General features: G+C 50.3%; 1 protein-coding gene across 1 annotated transcript; it reads right to left on the reverse strand.

The window, feature by feature from the left end:
* Positions 1–13,407: 13,407 nt before the first annotated feature.
* On the reverse strand, positions 13,408–24,263 carry LOC143834267 (uncharacterized). The gene is made up of 4 exons (XM_077330934.1): positions 24,066–24,263; positions 21,243–22,250; positions 19,021–19,129; positions 13,408–18,302 (listed from the first exon to the last, which is right to left on the reverse strand). The coding sequence occupies exons 2-4, from the start codon at positions 22,047–22,049 to the stop codon at positions 17,284–17,286; spliced, it is 1,935 nt and encodes a 644-aa protein (XP_077187049.1). The 5' UTR covers positions 22,050–22,250; positions 24,066–24,263; the 3' UTR covers positions 13,408–17,283.
* Between the last annotated feature and the right edge of the window lie 554 nt (positions 24,264–24,817).

Consider the following 24,817-nt stretch of genomic DNA (forward strand, 5'->3'; position numbering starts at 1 on the left):
GCCTCCATCTGAGAAGACAATTATGTCAGCCTGTCATCACGAGACCACCAGGCCCACCTGCAGGCTGCAGGCTGACCAATCTGTGGAAACTAATTATTACTCTGCATGCTGGTTTTCATCTGGATTTAAGTTATGCTGTCTTTAGTTGAGCCAGCAGCTTCTAGTTTCTAATTGCTTTCTGCTATTAATTTTTCACTTGCTGCTGTTGGTCATCTTTTGTATATGTTTTGTAGATCCTTAATTTTTAATGGTGCATTGGCGGGATTTTAATTGCTCTGATGTGCCTCTCTGGCAACCAGCCTTTCCAGAATTTCCAGAACAATTTCCACAAAACAGATCTTTCAATGTGTGACAGGACAACTTCCACTGAAGGAACGTGAGCCTGTCTGCAGGACTGGAAATTTTCCAGTTAGAAAAAGAAACTGAACTTTCCCCAGTCACACAGAAGAGAAAGCAATCTCAAGGGTCATCTAGTCCAACCTTCTGCACAACAAAGGAAATTAGAAACCACCTCTCACCCCCCTCATTACCCCACTGACAACTACTCTATGCCCAGAGGAAGGCAAACCCCCCCCCCTGCTACCAAGATAGGATAGTGAGGTCATGACCTTCTCTCCTGTTAAGAGTCATTCCTTATCTGTCTCCAAATTGTTATTCTTCGGGGTACTTTTCTGCTTCTTCTTGGAAGCCACTGCTCAGTCACACACACACTCTCTCTTTCTCAGCTAGACATTTAGTTAGCAATTATCTCTGTCTCTCCTCTGTACTATCATTTTAAATCCTGAACTAAGTTTTATGTCCTCATTAATCAGGTTGTGCAACCTCACTGTGTTATTTACTCTGCCAACAGGGGTTATGGGCCCAGCAAAATCCCATTCTGACCTGAAGGAAAATTCCTCCCTCACCCCAAAGTGGCAACTGGCATGACCCTGGGCATGTAAGAAATGGCTACAAGAGCCAAACACTGGCTCATCCCTTCCTGCCCTCCCTCTCATGATCTGCCTAAATTAACAAAATCCGTCTTGCTGTCAGATGGCCATCTAGCCTCTGCTAGACTACACTCTAAAATGACCATGCTGGGATGCCAGAACACACTTGGGTCTCATTATGAGAACACAAGAGTCACTGGAAAAGACAATAATGCTGGGAAAAGTCAGCAGGAAAAGATGAAGACCCAACATGAGATTCATTGATTCCATCAAGGAAGCCACGGTCCTCAGTTTACAAGATGCGAGCAAGGCTGTTCAGCAGGACATTTAGGAGGTCATTTGTTCATAGGGCTGCCGTAAATCAGAAGCAATTTAATGGTATGTAACGCACACACAAAAATTCAGCAGAACTTCCCAAGAGAGGTCACCATCCACAGAAATCCTGCCTGACCTAACCATCTCTGCCCTCCCAAGGTTCTCCCCAGCTCAGGGTGGATTTTTAAAGAAATTCTCAGCAGCCCCAAACTAGTCTCCAAGGAAACTTATACCAGAATACAATCTAAAGTGGACTCTTATGTGGACCAACGCAGTAACACACAAAAGCATGCAAGCTTTCAAGTTCGTCAGAATTCTCCTTGAGGCTGGATGTTACTAAAGCAATTAAAATGTTTAAAGAGACAGGAAAGTTCCCCAAGATATGAACGATAGTCAAGTCTGCCTTGTATACAGAGCTGTTTCCAATGATGCTGGTTTAATGTTACATCCAGCTCTTCTGGGCAAGAAGTAACCAATCCATTAAACTCTGTAGGCCTTAACCGAGTCCAAGAAACGTCTCTAATATTTCTCTAAATATTTCTCTAAACCATGAGCACAGAAGACACTTGGCAGTCATTGCGTAAACTTCAGGAGATAAATGTAAGATGTCATATGTTCATAGATCGCAGGCATGGGGCCTCGTCACAGTTGACTGGGCCCCTGCTTTGCGGGCCAGAGGTCCCAGGTTCAATCCCTGGCAAGGCAGGGTTCACTCACTCCCTTGCAATACTGGGTAAATAAGTTTGCCAGCTCTGGACTGGGAAATTCCTGGAGACTCTGAGAAGAGCTGCTTTTTAAAAAAAATACATAGCATTATACTCCGCTGAGATCTCTGTCCTCTCCAGAATCCATCCCCAAATCCCCAGACGTTTCCCGTCCCCATCCCATACCGGTGGTTGAGGGGGGGGGGGACTGGCAATCCTAGGTTGCCAACCTCCAGAGAGAGAGAGAGAGAGTGGGAGAGAGAGAGAGAGAGAGAGAGAGAGAGAGAGAGAGAGAGATGGCTCCTTTGGATGATCATAGAATCATAGAATCATAGAGTTGGAAGGGGCCATACAGGCCATCTAGTCCAACCCCCTGCTCAACGCAGGATCAGCCCAAAGCATCCTAAAGCAATGATGAATAGCATGGCATTAATTTCCAGGATTTTCCCTAGATGGTGGTCCCTGGAAAGAGGCACAGCTAAGAAGAAGAAGAGCTGGTTTTAATATCCTGCTTTTCACTCTCAAAGGTGTCCCAGAGCAGCTTATGAACACCTTTCCCTTCCTCTCTCCACAACAGACACCCTGCAAGGTAGGTGGGGCGGAGAGAGCTCTGAGAGAACTGCTCTGTGAGAACTGTTCTAAGGCAACATTAAGACCATCTGTTGATTATGGCCCCCTCTTCCCAATCCCCTTAATAGATGTTTTATTGGGGGGAGGGGAGATTGAGGTCTACCGCCATGTTCTTGGGCTTGTTGTTGTATGTTTTTGTGTCCTTAGATTGCTTTAATGGGATTTTATTGGGGCTTTTAGCATGGACAATTGTAACTCCAGAGACCGGCTCGTGGCGGGTTAATAAAGTTAAATAATAATAACAACAAGAACAACTGTGACTGACCCAAGGTCACCCAGCTGGCTGCATGTGGAGGAGGAGCAGGGAATCAAACCTGGTTCGCCAGATTAGAATTCACCACTCTTATCCACTAACCACGCTGGGGACAGAGCAGAGCACCACAGAATCTACTCTCTGCCCCCAGAGATCTATTAGCAGGAGACGCTGGAGATGGGGCCTTCTTGTATGCCAATGTTGCATACTGTGGATGACATCCTCTCCCCTTGGAGATGCTAAATATGGGGGAGGGAATAGATCTGTGAATATCATACATTGCCCTCGGTCTACGTGCTCATAGGCCTCAGGGAAAGGCACGAGTAATGTCAACCTGAATCTCCCATGATGACTAGTATTCATAGAATCCTAGAATCATAGAATCCTAGAATCATAGAATCATAGAGTTGGAAGGGGCCATACAGGCCATCTAGTCCAACCCCCTGCTCAACGCAGGATGTTGAGCAGGGGGTTCAACATCCCCCATATGCACCCCGTCTCTGCAGCCTTGTCCTCAAATCAACCATAGAGGAGGAGGAAGGAAGGACTCTCTCTCTCATTCTCTCTCTCTCTCGCTCGCTCTCTCTCTCTCTCGTGGTTTATTTGATCCACACAGCCTTTATCACTCCAGGAGTCAAGGGGTGAGAGGGAGAGAGAGAACCTCTCCGTAGGATCCTCCCACCTCGGCCACTCGGTCTCCCCCGGCCGTCTCCATCCCCTGTCCGTCCCGAGCGCCACATCTGGATCCCATCGTCTCCCGCACAGCTGCAGAGAATCCACGGCTCGCATCGGCTTCCAATTCCTGACATAATATGACCTCATCGGGCCGCATCCTCATGCCTGCTGAGTCATCGACGACAGCCACCCCACCTGAGCCCCCTGCTGCTTCACGGCGTGCCCTCGCTGGACGCGGGTCCGAGATGGAAATGCGTCGCCCTTGGCTGGGGCGCTGGCGGCATCCGACGCCAACCTCTGTGGCGGTGTCACGTGGAGTCCCAAAACGGGGGTCTTTACACAGCCCCCTCTGTGTTTTCAGGCATAACGTTAACGTTTTTGAGAAACTGTTTTCCTGCCGTGTCGTTGGAAAGAGCAAAAAACTTGGCAGAGGGACTAGGAGACTGTAAGAAGGACGTTTGAGAGGGTTAGCTCGGTTGGTCTTCGGTCGAACCGCTACGTTTGAGTCCAGTAGCACCTCAGAGACGGACAAGATTTTCGGAACACAGGCTCAAAGCTCCCTTCCAGCTCTGGAAACCTAATGCCCCCAAATTTTGTTTGTCTCTAAAGTGGTACTGGAGTCAAATCTAGCTCGAAGAAGATTTGGGTCTTATATGCCACTTTTCTCTACCCAAAGGACTCTCAAAGCGGCTTACATTCGCCTTCCCTTCCTCTCCCCACAACAGACACCCTGTGAGGGAGGTAAGGCTGAGAGAGCCCGGATATCACTGCTCAGTCAGAACAGCTCTAAGAAGACTGTGACTGGCCCAAGGTCACCCAGCTGGCTGCATGTGGGGGAATGCGGAATCAAACCTGGCTCACCAGATTAGAAGTCCACACTCTTAAACACTACACCAAGCTGGGTCTCTAAGAAGGACGTCGGAGGGCAAGTCAAAGATTATTGCTACAAAAGCATAGAAACCTTCATTGAACAAAAATATCAAAATGTGAAGTGGTTGTTTCTCAACATATCCTACATATCCAGGTCTAATACTTCTTGGTGTAGAAAGTGATGGTAAGCTGCTTTGAGACTCCTTCGGGTAGAGAAAAGCGGCATATAAATACCAACTCTTCTTCTGTAATATCAGGGCTCTCTCAGCCTCACCTCCCTCACAGGGTGTCTGTTGTGGGGAGAGGAAAGGGAAGCTGCTCTGAGACTCCTTCGGGTAGAGAAAAGTGGCATATAAGAATCAACTCTTCTTCTTCTGAAGGCGAGGTTTCCATTTCTCTAGCCCTCCCCCCCCCTTCCAAATTCTCTGCTCTTCAATTTACACCACATCTAAATGACAGTTTTGGCATCGTTAAGGGACTCATATTGCTCTTTGAGTCTGGGGAATCCTTGCTTGAAGGTGCTCCTGGACTCTGCCCTTTTCTACTTATGTGTTTGTGACATTAAAAATTAAGAAGTCTGGAAAGAAAAAGGTTTTGCAGCTGCCCGTTGGGTGGATCCCACCTCCAGTAGGCGGGGGCAGCATCCAAACAAAACATCGATCATACGAAGGCTTCTCAAATGGTCCTCTTCTGAAATCACGGAAACAGCACCTTCTCTAGGATGTGGCCTTCTTTTGGGGACATCTCAGCGAGAGAAATCTGTCAAGTTGGAGGGGTCGCTTTCGAACCAGGCCCTCTGGCTATCCTGTCGATACCCGTTTCATTGCAACATTTAACCAGTTCTTTAGTTCTACACCCTGCCGAGCTTTGCCGGTCAAGGGGCCAGACTACACATCTGTAACCAACGACCGCTAATAGTTGTCTTCTGTTTCCCTCTGCTGACAGGTGCTCAATCCTTTCCTCAGGAGTTTTCCCAAACGGCCCCTTCCTTTGAATTTCTTCTTGCGGCCGTCCCATCTGTTGAGGGGGCTTAATTAATTTCAGAGCGTTATTTCCCTTCTCCCAGTTGTTTTGATTTTTTAAAAATATATGTCCTCTTCAAATTCCAGTTTCCATTAAAAAAAGGGAACAATTAATTTTGGGGGGAAAAAACCAAGTGAAGTCTGGAGAATGTCATTGTTGGGTTGAGGGGTCTGCGTGTGGCCTTTTCTTGGAAAAAGGCCTGACGTAACTTCTGTGTCACTGAGGGGAGCATTGGAAATGGAAATCTCGGAAGCATCAAGCTGGATATCCAAACAAGGCCAGCCTCCTTGTCTTTTTACCTGGCTCAGCCTTTCTGGAGGCCTTGGGTTGCCTGTGCAACCAGGTTTCCTGCCTACCACCTATTTCTCACCAGGCTATGAGTTACCTCTCTTAAGATCTTGGGCTCTTGGCCCGCCCCTGAGTCTCCCGACTTTTGACGGAACCAAAGCACAGTTCTGAGGAAGCCGCCTCATTCTGCGACCAAAACGAATGGCAGCAAGCTCACCTGTTCTGTCTCTTCTGACCTCTTGGGATTCCTGTTCCCTGTGTCTTGTTTGAATGTTTAGAAGGAGAAAGGGAACAATAACTGAGAAATTATGAAAAGGAGAACACAGGCAAGTGCTGGAAAAATGAATTTAACTTCCTCTCAGAAATTTGGGGACAACGGATGTGGTCGTTTTGTCTTCACAACAACCCTATGAGGTGTTGTTTTACAGTTTCACCCATCCCCATCGTTGCAGCCCGGTCCCCATGAGGAAGGAGGCTGTGCTTGTGAAATTTCTGTCTGTCATAAGTGAAGCCATGTTGGATCAGTCCGACACCCTCCCCTAATATGCATAGGACCCCTACCAAAAAACCTCCAGACCTATTTTTCTTTGCACCCCTCATTTTTGGCACATGCAGAGGTCAGATTCAGCACCACGTACCACCCAAGCCTACCCACCGCTGAATAGGATATAAGTAATGTTACATTCAATGGGACTAACTCCCAAGTAAGTCTGCAATGACTTACAGGCCCCAGGTGTTGGCCAGTTGCATTGCTGGAGATGCTGCTGCAACCTTGACAGGTAGGTGCCAGCCAGAAATTCCACTAATAGCTTTTGCCCTGCATGGTAGACCTGCAAACCATAGAGTTGGAAGGGGCCAGACAGGCCATCTAGTCCAAATGCAGCATCAGCCTCAAGCATCCAGGATAAGTATCTGTCCAGCTGTTGCTTGAAGACCGCCAGTGAGGGGGAGCTCAACACCTCCTGAGGCAGTTTATTCCACTGCTGAACTCTTCTGTGACTGTGAAAACGTTTTTTTCTGATATCTAACCGGTATCGTTCTACACGTCATTAAACCCATTAGGGCTCAAGGCACCTCCACTGGCATAACAAACATCCAAATCAGAGAAAACATAGCTAAATACCAAAAAGATAAATAGTACTGTACAAATCTAAGCCTGTCCCTTCCGCATTGACAAAGAGAGCCTGTTTACTCTCGGCATATTCCCAAGTACATCGGTAACTTTGGCAGGATCCCTTTCACATACCGTTGATTTTATAGCAAGGAGCTTAGATTTGCATCTTGAATTTAAATCTCGCAAATAATCCAGAATTGCAGCTCATTGGTCCAAAAGATCTGGGTCAACAGCCTCTAATACAATACAGATTAATGAGTCCAGGACTTCACTCCCAACACTTTTCTGATGCAGGGACTTGGTGGAATCTTCCTCATGACCCATTGGAGATGAAGGAGTATATTCTTGCCCGTGAGAAGGCCCTTCTTGTTAGATGGGTGTCCAGCGAGTATAAATAAGCTGGTGTGGCTTTATATGTTGCCAGGAAACCCCAGAAGAAAGGAGAGCAAGTGTTACACAGGGCAGAGTTTGAATTTCCGCGTCCTCTAATCTCCGTGAAATTGTCTAAAGTATATATTTTTCGTCCTGACCCAAAAGCCACACCATGTCTAAAACAATACTTCCAAGCTTTGACAGAACTCTATTGTGCCAAGTAGATATAAGGATCGCTTAGCACAGTGGTTCTCAACCTGGGGGCCGGGACCCCTTTGGGGGTCGAATGACCTTTTCACAGGGGTTGTGGCAGGGCAAACAGCTTGGCACACAACAGCCTTGCAGGGTAGATCGAGAGAGTGTTTGTCCGTCTGGAACAGCGGAAAAGAGCGAGATCGGCATGGTGGGACAAGAGGCAGGACTGAACTGAGAAACCCCAGGGGGAAAAACAATTTATATACAATCCTGAACAATGGATCTTCACGCCTTTGGTCAGTTTTGTTTTAATTTCCGTGAAAGAACCCTTGCATAATTTAATGGTTGGGGGGTCACCACAACATGAGGAACTGTATTAAAGGGTCGCGGCATTAGGAAGGTTGAGAACCACTGATTTAGCAGGTTACGTATCAAGCTTCCCGAATGGGCTTAGTGGATTTTCAACCAATACTTCTAAAAGTTAATAGCCAAGCGCTGCTGACCTAGTTCAGGGAGAATGGTGCGGTGGACGAAACATCAGGGCACCTCAAGTTAGGATCTTAAAATCATGAAACGGAGAGACTCCAATTCGTTATTAAAATCCGTGACCCGTACTGGAATACCGTATAAAGTTTGAGGGGTGAGTTTCATAGAATAAATCTTTTTAACGCCGCCAAAGGATTTTTATTTGCCTTTTGATGGTGAAATCTGGATGGATCGCAAAACGAAAGGGCCTTTCACGGCCTTGGCTGTCTGCATTCTGTGAAAGGCCCGTTTGTTGTTCTAACTCAGGATGAGGCCAAGGGATCTGAAATGGTTTACTTGTTCAATACAGTGACCTCCAGCAGTCCAAAAATATTTGCACCAGGGTTTTGCAAAACCTGTAATTTTTGTTTTTTTTCCTCAAAATTAAATCCATTACTGCGGGTCCCATCCTCTGTTGCCCACAGGAACTGCTCCCTGCCCTCCTCCAAGTGACAACCTTTCCGATACTTCAAGAGAGCCATCCTGTCCCCTTCTCCGCCTCCTCTTCTCCAGGCTGAACATTCCCAAGTCCTTCAGCCTTTCCTCATAGGGGATATGTGACTGAGGGGCATCTACAGTTGCCCAGCTCACCTCACAGGGTGGTTGTGCTCATGAGACGGGCTAATCTCTGCCTTTGACCACCCCTGAGCTCCTTGGAGGACGTGTGAAATCAAGGCACACACTCCAAGGGCTGTGTGAGTTCTCCGTTCCAAAAACTGTGAGGAAAACGGCCTTCCCAAAAACGGCCGGCCTGTTTGCATTTATTAATGTCAGGTTGTAAGCTGTCGCAGTGCGCATCCATTGCCCAGTAAAAGAAACAACAATGTTGTTTATGGAAAACACAAAGCTGTTCTTCATTTGTGTGCTAAGTGGACTCTCCACTCCAGCCTGGGTGTTTCTTTGTCTTTTGTGGGTCCTGCGTCAGGGTCGTTGCCTTCATGAAAAACATGATTATGAGGCTCAGAAAAACCAGTCTTACTATCTTCTGCCTCCCTCCTCTCGCATCTAGAACAGGGTTGGCCAAATTGTGGCTCTCCAGACGTCCATGGACTACAATCCCCATGATCCCCTGCCAGCATGGTGTCACAAACCGTTGGCTGGTCTGCTTGACCAGGAGAGACCCCCTCATACGGAGCTGTTCCAGACACATGTGGTCAGTCTTTATTGACAGTTTCCATAGGGTGAAACAGGAGAAGCATGGTGCAGGTACTTTGACAGAGGGTAGCACCCTTTGGGGGTATATCTAGGGGAGCAGTTTAGGCGGGAAGATGGGTTCACATAGGAAAGTCCTTTGACCTAAAAGGCACAAATCCTTGGAGACATCCAGTCTGCCCTGCCTGTTGTTTTTGGCAGGAAATTTATAGCACCTACTAGGCAGGCCAAGGACACAAGGAAATAAGAGCGAGTTCTCACAGGAGGAGAGAGGGGGCCTCTCTGGCCCGTAAAACCTTATGACAGAAGAAGAAGAAGAAGAAGAGTTGGTTCTTATATGCCGCTTTTCCCTACCCGAAGGAGGCTCAAAGTGGCTTACAGTTGCCTTCCCATTCCTCTCCCCACACCAGATACCCTGTGGGGTGGGTGAGGCTGAGAGTGCCCTGATATCACTGCCCGGTCAGAACAGCCTTATCATTGCTGTGGGGAGCCCAAGGTCACCCAGCTGGCTGCATGTGGGGGAGCGCAGAATCGAACCTGGCATGCCAGATTAGAAGTTTGCACTCCTAACCACTACACCAAACTGGCTCTCAGGAGGTGAGGGGGAAAGTTCAGAAAGAATGTCAGGAACTTCACAGCAGGGAGGGGGGACAATTCTCAGTTAACCTCTAAGTCAACTCTCCCATGGAAGACAGGAGGGCAAATATGACACATGGGGCTCATGGGGATTGTAGTCCGTGGACATCTGGAGAGCCACAGTTTGGCCAACCCTGTTCGAGAGAACCTCGGAAAACAAATCACACATCCTTTGCTCCAGGGCAAGTGTCCCCAAACCATGGTGCCTACTGGCCCTTTTCCTGTCAAGTGTTTTAAGAAAGTGGGTGGTCCCAGGTTGGACTTTTGCCCATCAAGGCTTCTGATTGGCCACTGGAGATTTGATGGTCTGTGCAGATTTTTAAAAACATTGGTTTGGCATCATCCCACAAAATCTTCACTCTGTGGCAGAAGGTCCCAGGTTCAACCCCCAATATCTCTCCAGTTAACGGATCTTCTGCAGTGAGTGTTGTGAAAGGTCTCCATCGGACACCTTGGGCCAGCTGAGCTGCTAAATTTTAACGGGGAGAAATCTAGGATTTTATTCTCAAGGTCAAGGGTGGGGGGTGAGGGGGAGCAAATATCATATCTGTGCTTACTCTGATGCCAGTGAGAAGGGGCTATCTACACACATACTACATGTCCCTAAAGGCTTGTACATCAACCCATAGGGACTACTAACCATAGCAACTGAGAGGAACCTCCACCTTCAGAAGCACTAAGCTACTGAATCCAAGAGTTGGGAGGCAACACCAGGGAAAGGGACTCCCTGCCCTGTGTTGGCCCTCCAGAGGAACTGGCTTGACACTGTGTGAGGTGAAATACTGGGCTACATGGACCACTGGTCTGATCCAGCAGGGCTCTTCTTATGTTCTTATTAAAGGGTATTTGATTCATGGAGGATAGGTCTAGTATCAATGGCTACTAGCCATGGTGGCTGAGGGGAATCTCCACCTTCAGAGACACTCTCTGAATCCCCCAGCCAGGAGACAAGGTCAGTAGAAGGCTTCAGCCCCTATGACCTTTTGCTGGCCCTCCAGAAGGACTCCTTGGCCACTGTGTGAGACAAGATGCTGGTCTAGATGGACCATTGGTCTTATCCAGCAGGGCTCTTCTTACATTCTTATTAAAGGGAATTAAATAGATTCATAGAGGAGAAGTCTATCAGTGGCTACTAGCCATGGTGACTTAAGGAGAACCTCCTCATTCAGAGGTTCTAAGCCTTTGAATCTCAGAGCAGGGAGACCACAGCTTCCATGTCCTCTTGTGGGCCCTCCAGAGGAACCGGTTGGCCTCTAGGTGAGACAGGATGCTGGACTAGAGGGATCTTGAGTCTGATCCAGCGAGGGCTCTTCTTCTGTTCTTAACCCAGGGCGGGAAGCTTTACGAGTTCCTGGTCTAATCCTATTTTAAAGTCATCCAAGCCAAGGGGTCGTCACCTGCCCAGGATTCTAGCATGTCAGAAAGCGGAGTCTGACTTCTTGTGCACAATATCCTGCAACTCCCAGCCCCTGAATCCAAACCTCAATAAACTATTAGCAAGCCCTTGGTGGAAACACGACGGTCCAAGCATTTGAAAACTAGCTTCCTGCTGCCATCTAGCGACCGAGTTGTGTAGAGCAGACAATTTCTCTTGCGCTGCACCACCTCCTGGCAGGAATTTCCTATGGAATACCCTCAAATTTGTTAGTTTGAACAGGTGGGCTGTGGGGGCAGACCTCTCCGGGACCCCTTTTCTACCAGTTGGGGCTCAATCCTAGCTTTTGCATTGCCTCATCTCTCCCTGCCCTCGTGCTGCTATTGTGTCTTCAGCTGCTGTGCGACTGAGCAAGAGTTAAGAAGGAGCCCTGCTGAACTGTTGATTCGTGCATTTTTATACTTTTATGCCACTTTTCCCTGACAGCTCAGGGAGGCTCTCATCGAAATGCGATGCAATTAAAACATCATGTAATTAAACGTTTAAATCAAGCGTTCAGGGAAAGGTGGCATATAAATCAATAAAGATATAAATACGTTGAATAAAACTTTGGAAACCGTGGAAAAATCTTCCTTGCAGTGAGAAAGCTAGCCCAGCAGGAAGACAGAAGAGTTCGCTCCCTGACACACTAGATTTCTTTACTCGCAAGTTTGTCTTGCTACAAGTCAGCTGATGCCCCCAAGGTGCCTTTGAGTGACTCTAGTCCACCCTTGATTCGCCTACCAGAGGTGAAACGTGGGGTGAACGCAATCCTTGGCGGGAATTGCCCTATTCTTTGATTAGAGGAGAGGACTGCACGCTTGGCTGCCTTTAAAATAAACAGGTAATCAAGCAAGTGCTAAAGGAGGAGGGTCAGAGCTCCAGCCTTGGCTTGGAAGAGGCAAACTCCGGCTTGTTTTGGCAGCGGAGAAAGGTCACGACCGGCACAAAGCTGTCTGCGTTCTCCGAGGGTCATAGTCACAGCGGGAAGAAAAAGGAATTCCAGGAAGTTCAAGTTCCAGCATCCCACTTGCGGGGGGGGGGGGCAGGCCAAGGATACTGTGACATTCAGCAGTAGGGTGGCCAGCTCCAGGTTGGGAAATACAGAATTATGCAATCATAGAGTTCGAAGGGGCCATCCAGGCTATCTAGTCCAACCCCCTGCTCAATGCACGATCAGCCACAAGCATCCATGAGAAGGATCTGTCCAGCCACTGCTTGAGGACTGCCAGTGAGGGGGAGCTCCCCACCTGTTTATAGGCAGCTCATTCCACTGCTGAACTACTCTGGCTGTGAAAACCGTGGGAGTAACTTGTGTGAACCTGGAGGCTGTGTTAGCAGCTACCAGGAATAGCCTTGAAATGTGACTGTTTGCCTCGCAGGGTGAAATATAGAGCCTTGACAGGAGCATGTATTCTTTTCCCCTCGAGGGAGCAAATATCGGGAAGGCGTTTGCAAAAGGAAAATGGCAGACGGTTGCGTTAAACCTCCACCCACCCAACCCTCCAGCCCTGATCCAAGATCAGTCTCCGGTCATGCTGCGGGAGAGCTGCGGGATCTTTCAGCGTTCTGCAGGGCCTGCAAGACGGAGCTCTTCCGCCAGGTTTATGGTTGAGGCCGGGGCTGATAATAGATCTATGCCTCCCCCGGGGACTCGGGTTCTGGACCCGAAGCAAAACATCATCAGGACCTCCTCTCCACCCGCTAGTAGTGGGAGGGAGGGGAGGGAGTTGAGCTGCCGCTGTTGCCATGCCGGCAATATTGGCAATGTTATTATTGTTTTTATGGGGGTTTAATGGGGATTTGTGATACTGTTACCCGCCACGAGCCGCAAGGGAGTGGCGGGCTATAAATCTACTACTACTACTACTACTACTACTACTACTAATAATAATAATAATAATAATAATAATGCCAACTTTCATCTGTGAGTGGAGGGCCATCAGGTTGCTTCGGGCTTCGAAAAGCCAGCTTGAGGCAGTGGTTAAGAGTGGCTGACTTTAATCTGGAGAGCCAAGTTTGATTCCCCGCTTCTCCACATGCAGCCAGCGGGGTGACCCCGGGGCAATCACCGTTCTCCCGGGGGGGGCGTACACCCACCACATCCTGCACGACTGTGCCACTTCTGGGGTTTCTCGAAGCCCGAAGACTATTTCAGGGCTTTCCCAACTGTAAGAAAGCTGAGAAAAGCGGACTTAAATTCTGCGTGGGCAGCAGGAGGGAAAGTAGCTTGGCCAAGTAAGCGACGTGTTGATCTCACCCCGTTATTCGTGATCCCAAATCCACCCGTTTCTATTTTCTTTCATCATACAGATTTTATTTCTTAAGACACAAAGTAGACACAGACCGGTCTTCAGCCACGCGTTCTCACCAGGGCCCCGGACGGAAGGGCCGGAAACCGAATCTCGCCAGAAGAAACGGGGAGGTCTCCGCCCGCCTGCAGACTGGCGACGCCGCCGATTTCAAGCCAGGCATTCAACAGGGAATGCTGAAAGCTAGCAAAACGCAGGTGATCGGGGTGGGCCCCTCTCCTATAACAAGTGTTATTAATTGAAATGAGATATCCCCCACCTTTCCCCTTGGAAGCCGTCCTTTGGTCTAAGTAGCCTTCCTCTCGCTAAATCGGCAATTCAGTTTGAAAGAGGACCTCTTCAGTTGGAGGGAGGCTATGCAGAGGACATTTGGGTCTCTCCCATTGTTACAAACTGAGCTCAGATACTACACGGAACTGAGGAGGGGGAAACATGTGAAGGTGGCTCAGTCCATCCCAGGAGATGCAAGGAGATGCAGGGCAAGTGACCCCCGAGGGCCAACCAGCCCACATTTGATGTAGACAGTGGGTTTTGGGTCCTCGTTCCTAAACATGGCCCTAAGTGCTGTGTTTTGCTTTAATGTTTCGCATTTACCGCACCTCAATGACACCAAGTCAGACAGTTCCAGCTCTGTTTTCTGCTCTGACTAGGAGTGACCTTCAGGTAAGAGACCTCCTGAGACCCTTGGAGCTGGAGAGAAGAGGGACTAAGAGGGACTAATCTCCTTCATGCAAAACAGGAGCTCTGCCCACAGACACCCCCCGCCCCTAGCCCTCCCCCAGAATGCTTTTTTTTTTTTTTCACTTGACCAAAATATTAAACCTTGCATGAATCCTGCATTGAGCAGGGGGTTGGACTAGAGGTCCCGTATGGCCCCTTCCAACTCTAGGATTCTAATCCATGTGCCATCAAGGAATGATTTTTGAGCTAGACGACAGAGCTGTCCCACCTAGGAATGACACAAAGGCCGCCACTTAACCAGAGCCAGCTTGGTTCGGTGGTTGAGAGTGGCAGCCTCTAATCTGGAGAACTGGGCTTGATTCCCCACTCCTCCACCACCTGCAGCCAGTTGGATAGCAATGGGCTAGTCCCAGTTCTCTCAGAGCCCTCCTCCCTCACAGGGTGTCTGTTGTCGGGAGAAGGAGGAAAGGCGATTGTAAGCCACTTTGAGACTCCTTCGGGCAGTGAGAAAGCAGGGTACCAAAAGCAGCTCTCTCCTTCTTAACGTGGCGGAGAAAGGAATTCCACAGGGAGACAGCGTTGAGATTTGGGAATAGACCTCCCACTGCCTCACTTCCTGAGAATCAACCCAGCCCAGCCTCAATCCTAGTGTTTAGCTCAAATAACAAGGTTTGCAGGCTGTTTTAGGATGCTGAAAGCGCCTTTTCACGTTCCACCCTGCCCGGAAGGCCAGTATTATTCTCCCCAGGGTTGAGGCAGTGGGGGACCGAGAGGGGGAACCCGGCGAATTCACAGCAGCCGTGAGGAACGAACCATGCAGGCCTTGGAGTCCCGACTTTGGTCTCTGAACCGCTCCTCTAGGCAAGCTGCTCGGGGGATCTTGGATCATTCAGGACAGAAAGCGGAAGCAACGGGTCACAAAAGATGCACAAATGAGTACCAAATCCGACCGACCACAGTCGGATGAAGGATGCTGCAGACACCGTTCCTCTTTGGCCCAGCCAACGCTTGGTGGTCCAATACGGGCCCCTCGCAGGGTTCAAATGCCGTCCCACGTTGCCCTCTTGCCTGGGCGAGGGGACCAGGCCCAGGGGATGCTGGGCCCAGCTGCATCCTCCACGGTCGCCTTGGCAACAGCAGCTCTGGGTTCCCACCTGGTCGGGTGAAGTTCTCATGCTTTGTAAAGACAATTTGCTCCCACGACTAGCAGCTAAACAGGATTCAAACCGGCCTTGCATCCGTAGGCCCAACAGGGGCTCGTTTCTTATGCCATCTTTGCTGACACGGCTGCCTCAAAAATACAGCCTCATGTTCCAAGCTGAACTGTTTCCCGCTTGTTCAGATGCAGGCCTGTTTGACTCGTTCCGGTCACCCCTCGACGATATGACCGTGACTATTACCCCCTTGCCCTATTAAAAAGGAAGAGGGGCATAACGGAAGACTGGGGAGACGGCAGACCATTTTGTCAAGCTGGTCATTTGGGGAAGCTTTTGAGGGAAGGCCCTGTCCGTTCTCTAGCGGGGGAGCCCTAAGTGTATTTTTTGCTCATCCTGGCTAAACAAGATCTCCTAACTGAAGAGGCCACGGATGAAACCTGAGGTGAAACCTGTATGCAAAGCGAGGCCTCTGGTCGCAAGAAGCTGGGCCGAGTGGGCTGATTGAGCCCCCTAGCCCAGCACAGTCTATCTCCGACTGGCCTCAGCTCTCCAGAGTTCTGAGGCGGAGGAAAGTCTCCCTCACCACAAGCTGCTAACTGAAATTCTTTTGAATGGAGATGCTGGGGACGGACCCCGGGAGAGTACGTGTGGGGAAGCAGTGCTCACCTTCTAAGTTAAGGGCCACCCCTGTTACCTATGATCTCGCCTATATAGTCAAAGCCAGTGTGGCGGGGAAGAACGGCAGACTCTAATTTGGAGAGCCAGGGGGTCGATTCCCCAGTCCTCCTCCACTGGAAACCTGTGGGGCAGCTTTGGGTCAGTCACAGTTTCCCTCACAACTCCCTGAGCCCCACTGCTCTCACAATTACCTCAGTCCCACATGTTGTGGGGAGCAGAAGAGAAAGGGGACTAACTCCTGGGAAACCTACTCTTCTTCTTAAAAGCCAGCGTGGTATAGTGGTGAAGGGCAGGGGACTCTGATCTGGAGAGCCAGGGGTTGGATTCCCTGTTCCTTCTCCACATTTAGCTTGCTGGGTGACCTTGAGCCAGTCAGTTCTCTCAGAGCTCTCTCAGCCTCACCTACCTCACAAAGTGGCTGCACTGGGGAGAGGAGGGGAAGGAGACTATGGGCCACTTTGAGACTCTTTACACTAGAGAAAAGCGGGGTATAAAACCCAACTCTTCTTCAAGGGAGTGCTGGGTGGTTTTTTAATTACGTTGCCCCAGGGAAGACACAGAACACAAAAAGTATTTATCCATCCAACTCAGGATAGCTTCCGTCTGAGTATCAACACTCAGACAGAGAAATGACTTTCCTGCAGCCTGAAATTCTCTGGGTGGACCACTGGTCCGATCCAGCAGGGCTCTTCTGATGTTCTTAACCAGAATTGACACACAATGAAGCTGGGACTTTGTGCATGAAAAGCAGGTGAACCTATTGCCCAGCTGTAGCTCTGCCTTAACTGGAAAGTTACACGGCCACCTGTGGGACACCTGTGGGCCTACAAAGACTCCAGCTGCCCTTCAAAAGATCACAAGGGCGAGACAGAATCAGACTATATCACTGGGTCCAGTTTTCTTTTGTCAATGGGGACTCACCGGGTGTTTTGGGGATGCACAGCACTAAGGTTAATATATCTCCCCCCGTTCATCGCCAGCATCGGGTACTCAAAAGGTATACTGCCTCTAACCATGGAGGCTTCGTTTTAGCTATCATTCTATTTCATGGGGAGGGGCATGCTTCGCTAAAGGGAGGCTGAAAATCTTTGCTGCGGGGGCCCAGGGAAGGTTCACTATGGCCACGAGCCCCACTAGATTTTACTCTGCCCTACAACTAACCGGCAGCGCAAGCCCTGCCTTCCTGCCTTCTTCTCTATCCTACCCCTATTTCCAAAGACCCCCGACTAATCCTACAGCGTTCCCCCTTCCCTTCCTGCCTGCATCTGCACAGACCCCCTCCTCCCGACGCCTTATGGACTAGCACCTTTCCTCTAACGTCATCCACGATCAGGACAGGCCACGGATCAAAAGGGGCCGGTCACAAAGGCGACTCGACACCCAAGGGGCTGCTGAGTCTCTGCTCCAGGGCCTCCCAGGGCATTTTCACGCCGTAATTCTCGCCCGAGTGGATCCTCTGGTGCGTGGTCAGGGTCCCGTGGGAGCTGAAGCTCCTCCCGCATTCGTTGCAGATGTACGGGGTGTGTCCGGTGTGGGTCCTCAGGTGGCGGGTGAGCTTGGAGCTGGAGATGAACCTCTTTCCGCACTCGCTGCAGCCGTAGGGGCGCTCCCCGGTGTGGACCCGCTGGTGCGTGTTCCGGGTCGAGAGGTGGCTGAAGCTCTTCCCGCACACGTTGCAGAGGTACGGCTTCTCGCCCGTGTGGATCCTCTGGTGCTTGCTGAGGTTGGAGCTGTAGCTGAAGCTCTTCCCGCACTCGGGGCAGCTGTACGGCTTCTCGCCCGTGTGCACCCGCAGGTGCTTGGTGAGGTCCGAGTTCTGCTGGAAGCACTTCCCGCAGTCCGGGCAGCCGTAGCCGCAGGGCATCTCCTCCATGTGGATCCGCTGGTGAGTGACCAGCCCCCGGTGCTGGCTGAAGCAGGCCCCGCACTCGGAGCAGATGTAGGGCATCTCCCCCGTGTGGGTCCTCTGGTGGATGAGGAGGTTCGAGCGCTGGGCGAAGCACTTCCCGCACTCCGGGCACTGGTGCGGCTTCTCCCCGGAGTGGATCCTCTGGTGCTTGAGGAGGTTGGAACTCTGCCGGAAGCACTTCCCGCACTGCGGACACGGGTACGGCTTCTCCCCCGTGTGGATCCGCCGGTGGATCGTCAGGCTCGACCGCTGCGTGAAGCGCTTCCCGCAGTCGGGGCATTGATGGGGACTCTCCACGACGTGGTTTTTCGGATGTTTCAGGAACGTCTGGCTGGGGTGGAAGTTCTTCCTGGTGTCGGGGCTTTGGAAGGTCCTCTGTCCCGGCGGGGTTCTGTTGGGCACCTTCAGCCCGTTCTCCGTGCTGCGGGTCGCTCTCTTCTCCATGAAGTCCCTACTGGAGCAGGCTTTGTCTGGAAGGGAAGGAGAGGGGAGTTAAAAGTTTCCCGGAGACCAGGGGGCTCCCACAGTTCTAACCTGATGAGGGTTTGACCAGCCTAAGAAGAGCCCTGCCACAGGAAGTGATGGTGTCAACCAGCATAGATGGCCGCTTTGGCCTTCCCATCATGCATTGCTCCTTCCTGCTTTCAGAAGCTCTCAGCATCCCAATGCAGGTTCTTCTACAAACCCAGGTTTGTTTCTCCCCCGTCAAACCAGGGTTCTAAGCTGTGGTTTGCCATCACGGTTAAAGAATGTCCTCGGTTTTGGTGAAAAGGAAAGAAGCAGAGGGAGCGCACGATCCCCGGAACAAACCAGATTCATGCTCGTCGTGGAGAAACACCGGTTTGCTGGCGACATCTGAATATATTGGGGCAGAAAAGCACTGGCTGGGTTAGGCTGGAAAGTTTTATTCCTTTCCACTTATATCCCTCCCTACTGGATGTGCTTTCTCTTCACACAAGGATAGAATCATAGAGTTGGAAGGGGCCATACAGGCCAGCTAGTCATAGAATCATAGAATCATAGAATCATAGAATCATAGAATCATAGAATCATAGAATCATAGAATCATAGAATCATAGAGTTGGAAGGGGCCATACAGGCCATCTAGTCCAACCCCCTGCTCAACGCAGGATCAGCCCAAAGCATCCTAAAGCATCCAAAATGGATGGAGGAACAGCAAACCCCTACCTAGAACTCTGTTCTCTTCAGGTTTTGCTTCTCGGTAGAATCGCTTCAGCCCAGGGCCTGCAGGAGATAGCTTGGTCTCTGGCCAGTTCACCACCCTGGCCTCCAATCGCTGAAAGAGACATTAAAACGATATAACCAGTCAGGGAAACGGCATAACCAGTCAGGGATACTAGAGAGTGGCTATTACTACATATTTAAAGGAGTTCAAAACAGGAATTTATAACTTGTTGGCAGCTGCTATAAACTTTAACGGCCCGCTTCTGATTAGAGATCCCAACAATATCAGCAATGAGAAAATAAGATCTGTGCAACTGGTTTCGTCGCTTAAAATTAACATCTGTTCTGTGTTACAAGGGAAATTGTCTATAAATGACATTGTGAAAATGACGGATTGCCTATTTGGGAGCAAAAAGTAATAAAGGAGGCGCTGGATTGAAATATCATGAAGGAATTAATCTGGTCTTTTATGGATTTTTGGTGTACGATCACCATAAATTGCCATAGATGTTATCAGAGAGCCCATCAATGCTGGGCTTAGGGTGTCAGACTAGGACCAGAGGTCCTCGGGTCCAAATCCCTGCCGGCCCACAAAGCTTACTGGATGGCCTCCGTAACACTCTGCCTCTCGGCCTTGCCTACCTCATAGGGCTCCTCTTGTGAGGATAAAACAGAAAAGGAGAGAATGATTCTCAGCCCTTGTTGGCCTTAAAAGAGCTCTTCTTAGGTTTCAGGGCCAGGTGCGATAGGCTGGCCACTGTGCCAGGGTAAAAAAAGGCCTAAGCTAAGAGTGAGATAACTATACTCAACGCACCTGGTCTTATAAATACACGAGACGGATTACTGGAATATCCGACCGAGGGAAATGTGTGTACATTCATTTCCCCCCCCCCCACAAATGCATTAATTCAAGCACACACCAAGGAACAGGTGACATGATTTCTTTTTCTTGAGGAAGGCCAAACTTCCTAGCCATCCATGACATCGAATGTGACAAAAAGGGTATTTCATCAGTTCCCTTGCCAGGATCCCCCATCAATCCTCTGGGCTCCCCTTCTCACGTCTTTCAGTCTCGGGCCCCCTTCGAAGATCTGTTTGGCCCCCTTTCCAGGACAGCGTGTGTATGACGTTTCATCTGCCCCCCTCTTCCTACCTCCCTTGTGAGTTTTTGTATTGGGAGAAGGGAAAGGTTTTTTGCACTGTTTTTCCACAGTTGTTCTTCTTTTCTCTATTATGATGTTTTTATGCCTGGGGTTTTAATGGGGGAGGGGAGGGGAGGGGAATTCAGACATGTAGAAAAAGAAGAAGAGTTGGTTCTTATATGCCGCTTTTCTCTACCTGAAGGAGGCTCAAAGCGGATTAAAGTTGTCTTCCCTTTCCTCTCCCCACAACAGACACCCTGTGGGGTGGGTGAGGCTGAGAGAGCCCTGATATCACTGCTCAGTCAGAACAGTCTTATCAGTGCCGTGGCGAGCCCAAGGTCACCCAGCTGGTTACATATGGGGGAGCGCAGAATCGAACCCGGCATGCCAGATTAGAAGTCCACACTCCTAACCACGACACCAAGCTGGCTCTCATGTAACCCTCCATGAGCCATTTGGGAATGGCGGGTAATAAATTGAAAATAATAATAATAATAATAATAATAATAATAATAATAATAATAATAATAATAATAATAATAATAATAATAATAATAATAATAGTAATAATAATAAATGTGCCAGGGTCCCCCAGGGGGCCTTGTGGTACTCATTGAGAATGGCTGATGTAAGTCAGCTCCCTTGAGAAAAAATGGGACAAAAAATGTTAGCTCAAAACACCGAAAGCATCTGTCTAACACAGGGGTAGTCAAACTGCGGCCCTCCAGATGTCCATGGACTACAATTCCCAGGAGCCCCCTGCCAGCATTCGCTGGCAGGGGGCTCTTGGGAATTGTAGTCCATGGACATCTGGAGGGCCATAGTTTGACTACCCCTGGTCTAACACAAGGGTCCTTGTATATACATTTGATAAACGATAGGAAGGGAAACTGGTCCTCACTGGCCCTCAAACCATCTGAGCCTCCAGTTATGCATCTCCAGCATTGGCATCCCATCTCAAAACCTCACTCCCCCCCAGTTCGAATCACAATATCCAAACGCTGAAGGGGGAACAACCGGCAGGATGTCCGAAAACCGCACACAAAGCGTGGCCCTCTTTGGGAAGACGCAAAAGGGACCTGCCTGTTTCTCCTTCCTTTCGGCCTCCCGCCGCCTCAGCAGGAAGTCTTCCGCCAGGGGCACGGCTTGAGCGCAGGTCTCCGGATCGTGCTCCCTGACCCAGCTCTGGATCTCCTTGGGCAGGACCGTCAGGAACTGCTCGAGGACCAGCAGGTCCAGGATCTGCTCCTTCGTGCGCTTCTCCGGCTTCAGCCACCCGCGGCAGAGCTTGTGGAGCTGGCTGCACACCTCCCGCGGCCCCTTCGTCTCGGGGTAGCGGAACTGCCTGAAGCGCAGCCGCTGCGTCTCCATCTTGACGGCGTCCACGCGCAAGATGGCCGCCTTGACCTTGGCGTATTCCCCTCGGTCCTGGAGGCTGAGGTTGCTGTAGGCCTCTCGGGCCTCCCGGCTCAGGACGGGCAGCAAGCGAGCCAGCCACTCCCGGCGGGGCAGCTGGCAGGTGGCGGCCAGCCGCTCGAAGGAGGCGAAGAAGGCCTTGTTATCCCCCCACAAGGCGGCGTCCTCCATCAACTGCGGGCTTCCCCATCCCAGCTGAGGAGACTGCATGGCCCGGAGGAACTCCTCCCACTGGGCCTCCCATCGCTGTGCTAACCCTTCCTCCGGCTCCTCTTTCACCTCCCGCGGGGCGGCCCAGTTGAGGAGCTCCCGGATGGTCCCGACCTGAATGACCCGAGGCAGCTTCCCAGATCGGTCCCCTCCTGTCAGTTTGGGGCCGGATGGGTCACACGCCTCCATTTTTATCTCCGGGCGCTTCTGCGCCACCCGGTTCTGGAGGCAGACTGCTGTTCCAGACGCTTCCCCGTCGGCCATCTTCTCTCAGACTCAGCTAGGCCTTGGTCCAGAACCGTCCTCCTTCAGACTGACCGTTCATAGAAATGTCCAGGAGAATTGGGGGGGGGGAGTTCCTGTATAGTGGTCGGGCTATTTCCCACAGTGTTGTTCTTTTCCAGGAATGTGGGGACTGCTAAACAGCAAAGAGGTTATATGAGACACAACACAAAGGGCCTGTTCCTGAGGGAAAGAGAAAAAAAATGTGTCAGAAATTGTGTACACTTTGAAGGGCTTTTTCACTTAGCGGACAAAAAGGCCAGGCCACAGGAAAGCAGTCTAAAGTGACAGTTTTGGTCCTGAGAGCCAGCTTGGTGTAGTGGTTAAGAGTGGTAGCCTCTAATCTGGAGTATGCATTTGATTCCCCACTCCTTCTCCACATGCAGCCAGCTGGGTGATCTTGGGCCAGTCCCAGCTGTCTTAGAGCTGTTCTTGCACAGCAGTTCTCTTAGAGCTCTCTCAGCCCCACCTTGTGGAGAGAGGAAGGCAAAGGCGTTTGTGAGTCACTTGGAAACTCCTTCAGGCAGTGAAAAGCGAGATATATATATTTAAAAAACCCAGCTCTTCTTTTAACTGGAGGTGCCAGGAACTGAACCTGACTTTCTGCATGTCAAGCAGATGCTCTTCCAGTGACCCATGGCTCTACCCTGTGGCAAACCACCTCTGTTTGCCTCTTGCCTTGAAAAACCCATGCAATTACCATAAATCTGCTGCAAATTCACAGCACAGGGTCCTGACCTGGATGACCCTGGCTATGTGAGGACCTTGTCGGTTAGCACTTAGATTGGGACCAGCCTAGAAGCAGCCAAAGATGAACCATCTCTGTGCCTCAAAAACCCTACAGGGGGGTCACCATAAGTCAGCTGTGAATTAATGGCACTTCCCTTGAAAGTAACCAAGCCGCATATGAATTCGAGAATGAAGGCAGTGTATGTATAAACCCAGCCTGTACCTCTTTCTCCTGCCCCTCCCTTCCCTGCTCATGCTGCGAATCCTGGTTAAAAAGGAACTCCAGTTAGCAGAATTGCCAATCTCCAAGTAGGACCGGGATTTCTCCTGAATTACAGCGGATCTCTAGGCTACAGAGATCGGCTGCCCCAAAGAAAAGGGCTCATTTAGAGGGCGAATTCTACGATTTGCCGTAAATTCTCGACAACACTCCTCAACAGATGCCCCCTTCTACAGGCACGCCCAACCCCCAAAACTCCAGGCATTTCGCAGGGCTGAGTTGGCAACCCTCCCGAGTTCCCCATGAGGTACAAATGTAGTTGTGTGGGTTAACTAGAGCCCGCTTCCCTCCTTCAAGAGCTTTCTCACACACTAAATAAGGCAGCTAGATTTTGCTGTGCAAAATGGCAACACATGGATGATGCAGTTCCAATGCACTTTGGAAGTAGATTTTCTCACACAAGGAAATCCAGCAGCAAAAACACATTGAAAAGCATTCTCCAGCAGGCATAGAATGGGGAAATACAATCTTTATGGTCTGTCCCACTTAAGAGAGCGATTGTATTCCGGATCAAGTGATGATTCTGTTCCGCAAAAGCAGCCTTGCTTAAAGTGCTCTCCATAATTCTGCAAAGATTGTACAACGCACTTCCCATGTGTTTTTGCAGCTGTGTTTTCCTTTGCGAAACTGGAAAATCTACTTCTAAAGTATGGGCCCAGAGGGGGGTGACCTATCGCTCCATCCCTGCCACAATCCTGTCGATCAAACCCACCGTCCAGAAACATAACAACAAAGGGGCAGTGGGGAAATTCTGGAGTTTGGACAGGTTTGCCTCCAGGTGCCGTTGGCCATGTACAGAGCAGCATTTGGGACCAAGCCTGGGTGAGCCACAAATAAACCCCAGCCAGGTACACAGGCAACATGCATGTACCCCCTGGGCATTAAAAACCCAACCAGATTGGTGCTTCCTTGACATGCACCCTCCAACCCCCACCCCACCCCCGGACATTGCAGCTTCTCTGAGGTCTCCCGACCTGCAAAGAACTCACCTGAGCGTCTCCTTCCAAGGGGGGAGGGGGACCCAAATCTATTGGTCTCTGCACAGCACTACTCCTGAGAAATTCAAAAGCCCAGGATAGACAGGACAGGAAGGTGCGTCTCGTATTTAAATCCCCCCATAAAGAGCCTTGGGCTTTTCTAGTCCCCGATTTCTATGCCTTTAACCCCTTCGAGAGAAACAAGGAGGGTTTTTGACTCCCGGCTGGACAACAGGCGAGGACACCCAAACACACACACACACCGAATTGACCAGTGGCTTTGTGGCAGGCGGAAGCTAACCCCGCGAAGACGCCCGGCGCTGTGGGGTGGAGCCCCAATGATAAAGCTTCTCCTGTTGAACTCCTGCCTGCCTGTCGTGCAGATATGAAACCCAGCCGCCTAGGGGAGCACGGATGGGAACGCTCTTAGGATTGGAGAAGGCAGGATTTTTACGCAGACGTGCAATGTGGTAATTCTGATTCTTAGCTCCATGAGGGATGCCAACCTCCAGGTCGGACCTGGGGATCCCCTGGGATTCATAGAGCTCATTTCCCAACGACAGAGATTAGATCCCCTGGAGGAAAAGGCTGCTTGGGAGGGTGGGCTCCATAGCGTGACACTCCACTGGGGTCCACTCCCGGACCCACCCTCCAGGTAGTTCCCAACCCAGAGCTGGCCACCCTGATTATCCCACTTGAGTTGGAAAGGAAAGAGTTAAACCATTCGAGCTCCGCCTCCTAGATAAGCCCTGGAATGATGGCGA

The sequence above is a fragment of the Paroedura picta genome, chromosome 3 (genome assembly GCF_049243985.1).
Source record: "Paroedura picta isolate Pp20150507F chromosome 3, Ppicta_v3.0, whole genome shotgun sequence".
Lineage (NCBI taxonomy): Eukaryota > Metazoa > Chordata > Lepidosauria > Squamata > Gekkonidae > Paroedura > Paroedura picta.

Excerpts from the sequence above, each read along its gene's own strand:
- LOC143834267 (XM_077330934.1), bottom strand. The coding sequence starts at position 22,049 with ATGGCCGACGGGGAAGCGTCTGGAACAGCAGTCTGCCTCCAGAACCGG. Across the intron at positions 19,130-21,242 it reads CCGAAAGGAAGGAGAAACAG|CGATTGGAGGCCAGGGTGGT; the intron begins GCAGGTCCCTTT and ends TGTCTCTTTCAG. Across the intron at positions 18,303-19,020 it reads TGAAGAGAACAGAGTTCTAG|ACAAAGCCTGCTCCAGTAGG; the intron begins GTAGGGGTTTGC and ends CTTCCCTTCCAG.